We start from the raw sequence: 12,401 nt of genomic DNA on the forward strand, positions 1-12,401 counted from the left end.
GGTATTATCTCAGAGATATTTTAAACCTCCCCTAAAGGTTTAAAATACCTGCGTATGGACAGCAAAAAGTCTAAAGAAATTTGAATTCCCTACCAAAAAAAATGCATAAACCCCTCCTTATTAAAAGTGTGATTAAAAACAAATTAGGGAACCATGATGGAATTTGTCACATAAATAAAAGTCATTGTCATGTGTGGTTGTCCCATAGTTCCTCTACAGAAAGAGGGTCATTTGCATGATGAATAGTAGAGATATGCATGTGTTGGACTATTACCATCACAGGAAACAGTTTATCTGTCAAAGAGCCTCATTCGTTCTCATTAAGAGCAGAGGGCATTGTGGGACCACGCAGGTCTGGGTATCAAGTGGCTAAGTGATGAATGTGTTGGTGGTGTTTATCGTTCTAACTGAGCAGAGAGTTGATGATGACCGATGGGATCGGAGAGTGGAGAGAATCAGCAACGCGGTGACCTTGTTATTATTGATGGCTTACACGGGAATTCTTCCTCACTCGATACAGTCCCCAGTCCACCAGGCTTTTAACAATGCTCAAATATTGCCATGCTTGTCTTACTCTGAGCCTATATTATATCGGCCGCCCATTTAATGTGACATGGACATTAAAAGTTAATTAAGCAGATGTGGGGACTTGAGTAGTACATGTTAAGAAATGTTTATATTAATCATTTAGACTATCAGGGTCAAAGACTAGAGTAAGGCTCCTGTGGTTTGTGTGGTATTCATTTCATAAACATAAGAATTGAGACAGATATACAGTAATTTACACACCCAACTGTGGTATATGTCAGTGGTTCTCAACCAGTGATCCTTTGGGGGGGGGGGGGGGGGGGGGTTCCAGGTGGGGTCCCAGCTAAATGATGGAAGAGTTGGTAACCAAATGGGCCCTTATCGATCTTTAACTCTTGAGTGTAGAACGAAACCAAATGGACCTGTAATTCATTTTACACTCTCAAGAATTACATTATTGTTAAACTTCCGCATTCTTCTTCGGAATTGTGGTCCGTGGCTCAAATGCTGAATACATATTGGAATTTGGACCTTTATATGAAAACAGTTGATAACCACTGGTATACAGTATGTCAACAACAGGTAATTTGAATTTTGGTGGCGAGTATGCATTTATGCAATCTTGCAAATTCAGGAACACCATCTGAATTGTCAAAGCCATTTGAAATTAATATTACATTTAATTGAACACAAATTTAAGTTTCCATGGATGCTTGGAAACTCAAAATCAAACCGGCTTGTGCATTTACCCACTTACTGCAGTGTAGTTTGGGTAATTCTTTGGAAAGGTGATACCAGTCGAACCTAGTCTGCCTGAGAAAGCTGGTCTCACAGCCAGGTCAGGTGGTATAAAGCTGGTCTCACAGCCAGGTCAGGAGGTTCAAGTGACCTTGAAGCACTAGAATGGTTCAAGGAAACAAACTAAAATACATATTATTGCTGGAATGTTTTTCTAGGCACAAGAGGACGGTACAAAAAGTTAAATCTAGAATAGAGTGCCTGAGAAAAGGAAGGTAGGCTAATAAAATAGTTGTATAATTTCTAGTCAAACAATTTAATTAATATATATGGTTATCAAGGATGTCTGTATGGCAAACATCTACAAGAACAACACACTGTTATCACTGAGGGCAATAATATTTTGAACCCTAAATGATAATAAAAACCATAGGCTGTGTGAGTAAACGTAAACGATTATAAAATCTAAACCACCACTTTCATTAGGAGACCAATTCCATGGTATGTGTGCGGTACAGAGCCATGGCATTTCTATAAATGATCAGCACCTGGTCAATGACACCACAGTGGCAAATACAAATCAATATAAAGTGGGTTTTATGACCAAGGCATTCAAGTAATACGTTCCTAATATTTCCTCTCTACATAATGCTTTGGCAGAAGGCCCAGGAGCCGACATAGCTCCCCCACTACCTGGCAATAAGGAATGGATTCTGAATACAAAGTGGCTCCAGAGCTATTAACAGTCCTACGAAACAAATAGGCTACTACTATCAATCATTATCACTATCAGTTCTCAAGATTGTAATCTGCTCCCAGTATAAATTATAGGAAAGAACGGGTGATATGAAAAGGGGTTAGCTGGTGCATTTGGTCTCAGACTGGGATCAGTGTTTCACACTGCCATACAGGGGAACAGGAGTCGACACTGGGCTTGTACATCCCTGGCATGTTAAAATATTAACAGCCCAGGACCTGAATATTCATGGCCGGTCGTCCTCATCATCAGATTGTGGAGGACAAAACGGCGTCCCCGGAGTGTAATCCGATTCTACATGTTCTTGCTTTATTTCCAAGGACGGGGGCTCGAGGCAGAGTGGGCGACTGCTGGGGTGGAGGTGAAGCCGTTGCCGGAGTGTGTTTAGTGCCGACAGGAAACAAGTGGAGGGATGGGACAGCCATGTCACGAGAACTGAATGTGAAATCATGACCTCAAGGCGAGGCCGTCTCCATGGGTACAAAGACAAAGCTCAGGTTGAACAGTTCACGTCACCACCATCTATCTGCATAGCAGTATTGCTACATTTACAATGCTGGTAGTGTAAAAAAATGATTATTTTATCCCTATCGCTAACTCTTGGATACTTAAAGCCGTTTTATGTAACTTTTTTAGTGAATAAAGTGTTATTTTGAATCTGTATAGAGTATGTTAATACAACATTAATTAAAATTGGGGTGTTTGTAGTGTAGACCTACCATTTTTGTCAGCGATAAGTACAGAACCCTGTGGTGGTTTAAATGGTTCATAAGTTGCTTCTGTGCTCTGTGAGTGCAGACACATTTTGTGTCCATTAGCTCTCATTGCAAGGTCACCAATGTCAGTGAAACACAAGTAACTATTCAGCAGAAACCAATTGGTTTTGCGTTTATTAATGTGCTAAAAGTGTGATTCTGAGACCCGTTTCAACAAGTAATGAAACCCATTTCTCACTCATGGAACAACAAATAGAGATGACTGATAATATTGTGATGTAAATTATGTCCAGGGATCTACACAAACCAGAGCTCTACCAAAGTTCATCACTTTTATGTTCATAATAGTTTCGCATTAGCCAGACCTTCCTTCACCCACTCTGCCTGAGAAACGTCAGTAGGCGGAGCTCTCTGAAAGTCAGGCAGTGGCTATGTGAGACCATGTTTGTATTAAACTATGCACAATATAAATAGGGGGAAGCTTTCTGCTATGAAAAAGGACTCCAAAGAGAATTTCAAGCAACGGGGGAGGGTTTACTTGAGCAATACACTCCCAGGGATCTGTGTGTCTGTTTGCAAAAGGTATCCTAGCAACCACCTCCCGTCAGGGACCTTTGAGTGTAGGCTTATCAGGTAACAGCACTGAGCCTGCTCATGGCTTCTTCACATCACATTTTAAACCATACCCCAGGTCAGTGGTTAAGAGAACATCAAAGACGGTACTGTAGGGTTCAGAGATAATGACTGACTGGCCTCACAGGTCAAACAAGGAAGACTGGCTGGTGTTTGGCAAGACTAGAACTGGAACTATTTATTTAGTACACCCATGAATAAAAAAAGTAAAGGGTGAGATGGGACAGGTGCAAAGGTGAATCCCTGCACAGTGCAAATTCTGACCAAAAGTGTGTGTGTGTGTGTGTGTGTGTGTGTGTGTGTGTGTGTGTGTGTGTGTGTGTGTGTGTACAGTACTAAAGTACTGTATACTGGAAGGGAGGCTTGTGTACTAGATCTTAAGTTACAGGGGGATCACACCATGATACCAAATCGGTGTGTATCGTGCAATGGAAGACAAAGACATGACAGTGACACCAAACACATTAGTTTGGTGAAACAGCCAAACAGGTGAATTGTGCCAGAAAACACTCATCACCTTTTAACTTATGATAGTACTGACATAATGTGCCATACTGTGTTTTATTGACATTTCCTCATTGGTAGGAATCTTTGGATATGTACAGAAGACCCAGAATGGTTGCTAAAGTCCAATTCCAGGGGAGGGGGTTTCATGAGTGAACCATCATGTTCAGAGAGGGGGGGGGGGGGGATCGGGGTGAAGACAGAGGAAGACCAATGTCTGAGGGTATTGGCCAAATAATTGAAAACCCACACTTTCCTCCCCTAACATGAGTTACACAAGTTAATTGACAGCTTCCCTCCCAATAACGAGTTACACAAGTTATGTTTTCATTGTTTAATTTGCGTTTTAATAAGTATTATTAAGCGTTTTGATGACATCATCGGAAAAACATCAAAAAAGGGTTCTGCGAAATTGAGGCCCAATGCATTGCAATGGCGGCGTTGGCTAATATTTTACGACAAGCGATTACACCATTTTAAAGCGAATTTTCATGAAAAGCAATGATGATGTCGGCGCGGCCGTTCAAAGGTTAGTGAAATCCAGGCAGTGAATGTGGCATTGCGATGTTTACAGTTACTGAGACTTGTCTACTGGAAACTTGTTAGCATGTTGTAGCATTGCTATGAAAATAAATGATATATTGACAGCGCTTGTTTGCAGTGTTGCCAGTTCTGCTTAATATAAGTAACTTTGGGGTTTCCTGTACATATAGCTTAATATCCATAGTTGCCCGTTGCTTTAGTTTGGGATTATTTCTGAAGTGTAGTTGCTTATTTGGTCTTGCTTTCATGATTCTTTTTGAAAATAGCTGATGTAATCGGGCTCAAGTGGTGAAACTGGTTACTTCTTTTGGGTTTGTTTTCATAGACCTGGTCGCTTGTTTCACTCACAGAATCTGGCAAGCTAGCTTGTCAACAAACCCAACAGCATTTGTAATAGTACATGTTGGTCGCGTCTGTAAACATCACATTGTCACCAAATGGAAGTATGTAGGAGACTATAAATTATACACAACTATCATAGCTTGTACAACGTTGTCCTGTTTAACTTTCATGTTGGCTTCCCTCTTGCTTCGGGGGTAGGAGCAGAGCAGGAAACAAAACCTTGCTCTCTGCTGCCTCCAGGTGGGCAGGGTGTCCTCGACGCAAGGTACGCAACGCAAGCAATATGGTTGCGTAGGCTCGGGATCAGATCTCAACCCGACGGAACGAGACAGATCACGTAACTGACGCAATGCAAGGGAGAAATTTCTCTCACCCTCCGTTGCGTATGTATTCTTGCGTCGATTACGTTCGACTCTGCAAGGCACTTAACTCAGAAACCGTCCGTTCGTTCGTTCAAATTTGACACACCACACCACCACAGGGAGTGCAGTTCCCGGTGTCGAGTCAGTTGGATAGCCGGTTGTCCAGAACCAGCACAAAAGCCTCTGCCCAGGGCCCAAATTAGCTAATTGATCACACCTGATAACCCCTAGATCTCCATATATGGAGCTGGCCTGTTCCGACATGACAGGGTCTGGACAGGACCCCTGCCCACGGGTCCATATATGGAGCTGGCCTGTTCTGACATCATTCTGACGTCTGCATAGACTCCATATTTGGGCATGCCTGACAAAGAACTCCATATATGGGCATAAAAGGGACACAGACATAATAACAGCATGGGGAATGCATTTCCAACTTGCATTGTTCCAAGTAGGCCAGTGCCCAATGGGCACCGCTCTAGTTTTCTAAATTTGCGGTGGCCCCTGATAAACTATACCTCTATGAAGATAAATATTGCCCTCTAGTCATAATGACTGTTAAAATAACTCTACTTGATAGTGTCAACAAGATCCAAGTTAATGCGCGCGCACGCACGCACGCACGCACACACGCACGCACGCACACACACACACGTGTGTGTGTGTGTGTGTGTGTGTGTGTGTGTGTGTGTGTGTGTGTGTGTGTGTGTGTGTGTGTGCGCGCACGCACACACACACACACACACACACACACACACACACACACACACACACACACAGTGCAGGGATTCACTTTTGCACCTGTCCCATCTCACCCTTTACTTTTTTTATTCATGTGTACTAAATAAAATCGGAATCAATACTATTAATTACTATTGCATTTTTAAATTATCATTCATTTAATCATGCAAAATTGCAATGACTACTTCAAGGCTGTCTGTAGTTCCATACATAATATGAAGAATTTGGCTAGGACTTTTAGTTTTCCTCTGAAATATACGTATTAAAAATAGAAAATGGTATCCGTTTCTCTATTTAAAAGTGGGGCTTGCACATTGTTTTATTCTAAAGAATGCTACAGCCTGGCAATGGCAAATGCTGTTCTTGCCTGCTGAAGTGGAACAGTGCCCAAATGACAAGTCCATGATGCTATTAAGATGGTAATGAGCTTGTGAAGTATACATACATCATTGTGTAGCTTGAGAAAATGTAGGTTAAACACACTACACAGTCAGTCCTTTGCATATCACTCTCACGTTCCCAGCTTACATGGAGTGATTTGACTGTAGAGTCTAAACAAAGCACTTAATTATTTCTCAGTAATCATTGGACTGGAATGGCATTTTCCCCTTGACCATCCATGTCTTTGTTTCTCACATTCAAACTCCCTGCAAACATTTCAGTACTGCTAAAGTATGCCACAAATTCATACTAAAAGAAACACCTGCTACAGTTGTTACACATGGCTGCCAAGATGCCTAGTTTCAGTTGACATTCCTGAGCACTGTATGGATAACCTCGCCTCACCAGGCTTTCCTATTGTATGGACGGTGAAACACGCCCATACAATAAAATGCATCAACAATCAACAAAGAGTAGCAGGCATGGGTGAAACTGTGATTCCCAGGGGTATTAATGGTCCGTTTCACGAATTATCACTCAGCAAACCTTCTGAATCTATTCCGTCAAGTTGCCAAATCATGGAAAAAAACAAGTATGACATGAACATTTAGAAGCTTTCAATCTGAGTTTATCGTTATTTATACAACATATACATAATGAAGACATCAGGAGGAGGGCTGATCTAGCAGACTAGACAAAAGTAAATAAATAAACTGTGTATTAAGTCTGAAAGCGTACAAATGTAACCACATAGACCCGGATGGGTACACCTGGTTACATTTGTAGTTGGACATTCAAAAGTATTGTACGTCCACCTGATTTGTGTGTATTACTGCCGACTTAAATTGTGGTTTAGTTTTTTCTTTTCTTTTTTACAGTCTCTCATTCATTAGTTAGCCTACTTATTCGCAACCAGAAGGCTAGACTATAGAACAGATGCAAGCACAATATAGAACTTAACTTATGTAGTAGTAGTACTGACAGTTAAGGTTAAAGTTGCATTAACCATATTCTTAAAAATAGTAAGTAACACTAACCTAAACGGAATACTGATCTGTATAGGCCAACTAGTTATTGTGATTAACATGGCTATTATCATCAACTTTCACAAGAAAATACAACTAATGTTTAAATCTATCAAACAATAGTCTCTCATTCCATCATAACGCGAGACACATAGCACAATATCCAGCATTTGTCAATAGTACAATTGTATTAACCTAAATCTTACAATAGCGCTGCGTGGTGGTTTCTACTGACTGACCACACCACACTGTTTCACACAGCTCTCGCAAACTACAATAGCTCCTCGCTTGTTCTTGTTCGGAAAACTTACCTGCTAAGACACTTAATAGTACACAGCTGAAGTGGGGTATCGTGAACTCCATTTCTTTCGGTTTATTCCAGAGTTCTCTTGACAAAGTTCGCTTGAAGAAGTTATGTTGAATTAGGAGAAAGCAGACCACTCCACCGTAGCATCCAAAACTCCACTCCTCCGCCGCGACTCGTCGGCAGGTGCACACATGAGGGAGCTGGTGGGGTCACGTGATAGGCTCCTCGTCAAAAACCAAAACACATGCACTGACGCCCCCTGCTGGACGATAGCGACAACAGACTACAATACATGGATATGGGGTTTCCCCGTTTCTTAAGACAAGATCAGCTTTGAAAGATGCAACTACTGGCCAGCTATCCTCTCAGTCATACTTTTATCTCTGGAGAGCAACGGCAATGACAACGTAACATTTTGGCATTGTCATTGTCTCCTCATGTTAAAGCTGTGATGTGAATAAAGTTTATTCTGTTTAAAACATTATTAAAACATACAAGGATCCCTGGCTAATAAGCCTTAATACATTATAGTTGCCTTAAAATAAAAAACACCATAAATATTTTATTTATTTTAGAAATTGAATTGTTAATCTTTCATCTTAGTAGGGCTAAGTTGATGCCTTTTCAGCCCTATGAAATGTATGGAATACATGTGCTAATAAAAAATCACACCCGTGTGAACTGAGTGGTGTAAGGTCTTATATAGACTGATCAGCTGTGGTCTGACGTAATGAAATCACACCCGTGTGAACTGGGTGACCATAGCAACCATGCTCATTTTTTTTGGTATGAACAGACACAGGTCAAAAAAATTGGTACGAACAGACACGGGTACAAAGCCAGTTGTTGGAGTGGTTTACACCACTCAAAATAATATTCAAAATCTTGCTTTGATGCTCATTAACCTTACGAAGTTGTTTTTTAGTTTGCCTATGCATTCCATAGGGCTGAACCACACATGGACAAATTACATCAACTTGCTACAGTGATCTCCATTGAGTAAATGAACCATTTCTAAAATAAGATATTTAAGGTGTTTTTAGTGATAGAGGGCACTTATAATGTATTATAAGGCATATTAGCCAGGGATCTTTTTAAAGTCTGGAAATCTTCAAATGTTGATTCTGTGAGTTGCAAGTTTCTGCCCATACTAGATATACCCATTACCAAACCTACCTAAATTGTTTCTCCTAACAGTAGTCACTAAAATGTGCCAGAATGTAGAGTTCTTTACAGGAATAAGTAGACTCCAAACATGATGATGATTTGAGTCCATGTTTAATGAACGTCATAATAAAAGGTCTATGAATCTCACAATTCAACACTATGAATAAATAAAACATTTGTGAACAAAGGACGGTAGGTGGCAATGGCATACATGTGATTCTGTAAAAGAGGAAAACAATATGCACATGCCAGTTTTTATACGGTGCTGGACCCAAAAAAGTGATCAAATGAAGAGAAAGTGGAATGTCCGCACACAATATAATTCTGCTCCCCGTCCTTTTTATTTCAACCTACATTAACAACGTTTCGCCCCACTGGGCTTTCTCAAGTTCTGTTATTGTAGGTTGAAATAAAAAGGAGGGGGAGCAGAATTATATCATGCGGACATTCCACGTTTTCTTCCCATATCTCCCATAATATAAATATTTATTCCAAGGGTACAAAATAATACTTCCAATATTTCTAATCAAATACAATAATTTGACTCCCATTATTAAAATAGTCTAAAGTGCAAAGAACAATTTGTATCAAAATAAACAATATAATTCCACTATAAAAAAAGAGCGAAAAAGGAAAAACAGTTTGGTCAGTCATTCTAATGGTTCCTTTAATTCTTTGCGCCCCAAATGTTCAGTGTTAATTATGTTTGCCACCGACTAACTGTAACAATGCTGATTGCTGCCCCAGTATGCAGGTCCTCCTCTGTAGCCAGGTGGGACCCAGACATTATGTCCCGACAAATGGGGGGGTCTGCTATGAGGTCTACACTCAGGACCTTTATCACGCACCGTCTTCCTCTTGGGATTCCATGTAGGTGCAGCAGGGTTCAACACCTTGACAAATTGACAACAGTATTATTATACTCTGTTACAAACATTGTCCAACCTTGGAAAACCTACACCTTTTACAGTCTTTGTAAGTGCACCAAACCAGAGACATCATGACGACTCACCAACTTTCAACACTGAACGGGCAAGCAGGAGTGTTATGATATGCAAGGTTTTGACTTGAAATCAGCAAATTTAAAGAAGTCAGACTGGTGTGGTCTTGCTTTTTGGAAAATGCCATTGTTTACCTGGTGAGTATGGTGACAAGGGGTGGAAGAGGTTTCCCTGAGCATGGTCTCCTCATCCGAAGAAGAACCCGAGTGGTAGTCTGATGTCACCCTCTCCAGGGCACTGGTCACCTTCTTCATAATGTCTTTGTCATTTTCATCACCACCAGAAAATCTGGCCACCAAGAAAGATGGATTCTGCTCTCCATATCTATTGATAAAATAATAAAACTCAGTCAATGCCTTTTTTTGGGGCCCAATATTTTAAATCAGACCTGGCTTGACGTGCTACAAGAAGAGAAATTCATGCTAATGATTACCTGCAACAGACCTCGCCGGGGTCAACCCACAGGGTTAGCTCTCGTGGAAGCCGCAGGTCTTTGTACTGAACCCCACTCTCTTGGCAGGCTTGCAGAAACTCTGGATCTTGCCTCTGGAACCCGTTCACTCTGATACACCTACAAACAACAAGACTTTGGTATTATAGTACTAGTCTTGCGTGACCAGCGGCGACCTCCGCTTACGGATACGTTTGGGGACATCTAAACTCAATTTATGGGCCAACCAACAGTCATGTTGAACACTGAGCGTCCCACGTCTCTAATAATATGCATATTATTAAGAAAAGACCGGGCTGCTTCCCTACTTCCTTCACAGGTGTTAGTGATGATACTAATTAAGGCTCTGTTCCGTTTAGTGTGCAGCTAACTTTTTAATTTCAAGGACCTCCATAACTCTGTGTGTACAATAGTGTACAAAAGTGTCGCACAAAAGTAGCAAAAACAAATAGCAGATCTGCTGAAGGTTGAAGTGGTCAAGTCTGTCTGTGGGTTTCATAAATATGTAACCAATGTATTAACAAGAGCTTGTGACTAAATGACTACATTGGATTTAGACATCTGACCAGTACCTGAAAGCTTGGCCCCTGCCTGGGTTGTCAGGGTACCAGTGTCCCCGGAATTTCTCCTGTAGTGCAACAGTCAGCCTCTCAATAAACATGTCCACCTTCTGAGATTCCAACTTCTCTCCCGTTTTGACGAGTCTCTTCAAGAAAAACACCACTGCTGCAATTTCTTTCTTCATATTTCACATGAATTTCGAGTGATTAGTGCCTGGGAACAAAAGTAGCACAGTCATACAAGATGCAGTTCTATCCAACGGAATATAGATAGATACGATTTTTTTCTCCTGTCAGAGTAAAATCCCACAGTGACTGTTAAGTCTTCCACCTGTGATCATACAAATGGTATACATTGTAAAGCCTTATTTAAAGTTGCAATCTGGAACTTATATTAATGAATGAATTATATTTTAACAGGCAAGTTGTTAGTGGATGGACTTTATTACTGTCTATTATTAATTTAGCTGAAACCCAACCAAATAGTGGAGCAGGCCACTAGGCCTAACGACTAAACCAAATGAAACAGAGTTTGAACTTGAAAGGTATGACGCTGCATGGTCCAAACTTCGTCAGTTAGTTTGTGGCCAGCCAGACATGTTCCAGCAAAGCGCTCTGCCGCCGTCCGTCTGTGACGCAATGTTTCCGTTAGCCATGTGGTGCCAGCCCGCCGGGGCTACTAGTACTAGCGTAAACCAAAAGCGTTAATTAAACAATGTTGGTAATTGTGTGACATTCTAAATGTGTTTACGTGTCTTCTGGCGATCATATGTGCTCAATGAAATGAATAACGTTTTATTTTAATCTGACAAAAAGGAAGCTTTTAGCGTTTATAGCCAGATTGCTAACGCGCTAGCTACTTGCTGTTGTCAAAACAAAAAACAAACGAGAGTTCAATGAAAAATATCAACCAAAACCGTTAACTATGGGGCGATGCCGCGATTCGTATAATTTTAGATAATTAATTATACAGAATATACGACACAAACCAAACTGAATTAAACTTACCTTAAGTGTAACCATGTGGTTGATAATGATGGATCTGGTGATATATTTGACTGAACGAACGGTGAGGAAAAAGTTCCAACGAGGTTTGCTTGCTTTGCTGCTAGATCTAGATGTGATGGACAACCCCGCCCATTCCTCCACCAATCCCGCCCCTAGCCGTTCTCATTGTTGTCATTGGTTCAAGCAGGTCAAAGTAGCGTTTTCAGTGGCCGAGTCAAATGTCTCTCATTTTACAGAAACGGCGTCACGCGTTTTCATCCTCCATAATATGATTTGATATGATGATATCTGGAATATTCCATACAAATATTCTTAGCAACAAAGTAAGATACGTTTCCCTTACTTTGGGGGGAGACGTTTCTGCAATCACATACAAGCATATACATAAATTATACAAATCATTTTTTGTCACTGCTGCTGTCATGAATTATGGCCTTTATCTGCTTGACCCGGCTTGACCCAGTACACACGGTGGTGGTGCAGAATCACTCATCTATTCTAGAAGGACTGACTGACGTCTGTGCTGTGACCATGATACAATTTACAAGATATATGTTCTATTCCTATTCAAATCTGTTCTTGTCCTTGTCTCATATCTTCTGGTCATGTCATTCAGTCCATCTTATCCTTTAATGAT

The 12,401-nt window shown here is 40.9% G+C and overlaps 2 protein-coding genes across 2 annotated transcripts in view; both read right to left on the minus strand.

The window, feature by feature from the left end:
• Positions 1-7,815, minus strand: part of cxadr (CXADR Ig-like cell adhesion molecule) — a 48,512-nt gene extending 40,697 nt beyond the window's left edge. Inside the window, exon 1 of the mRNA XM_079508214.1 lies at positions 7,582-7,815. Coding sequence (XP_079364340.1) covers positions 7,582-7,633 — 52 coding nt within the window. The 5' untranslated portion in view covers positions 7,634-7,815. The remainder of the gene's footprint in view (positions 1-7,581) is intronic.
• A 1,021-nt stretch (positions 7,816-8,836) lies between these two features.
• btg3 (B-cell translocation gene 3) lies at positions 8,837-11,909 on the minus strand. The gene is made up of 5 exons (XM_079507301.1): positions 11,765-11,909; positions 10,769-10,970; positions 10,179-10,316; positions 9,880-10,069; positions 8,837-9,637 (listed from the first exon to the last, which is right to left on the minus strand). The coding sequence occupies exons 2-5, from the start codon at positions 10,939-10,941 to the stop codon at positions 9,461-9,463; spliced, it is 678 nt and encodes a 225-aa protein (XP_079363427.1). The 5' UTR covers positions 10,942-10,970; positions 11,765-11,909; the 3' UTR covers positions 8,837-9,460.
• Positions 11,910-12,401: the final 492 nt, after the last annotated feature.

The sequence above is a fragment of the Electrona antarctica genome (genome assembly GCF_951216825.1).
Source record: "Electrona antarctica genome assembly, chromosome: 8".
Lineage (NCBI taxonomy): Eukaryota > Metazoa > Chordata > Actinopteri > Myctophiformes > Myctophidae > Electrona > Electrona antarctica.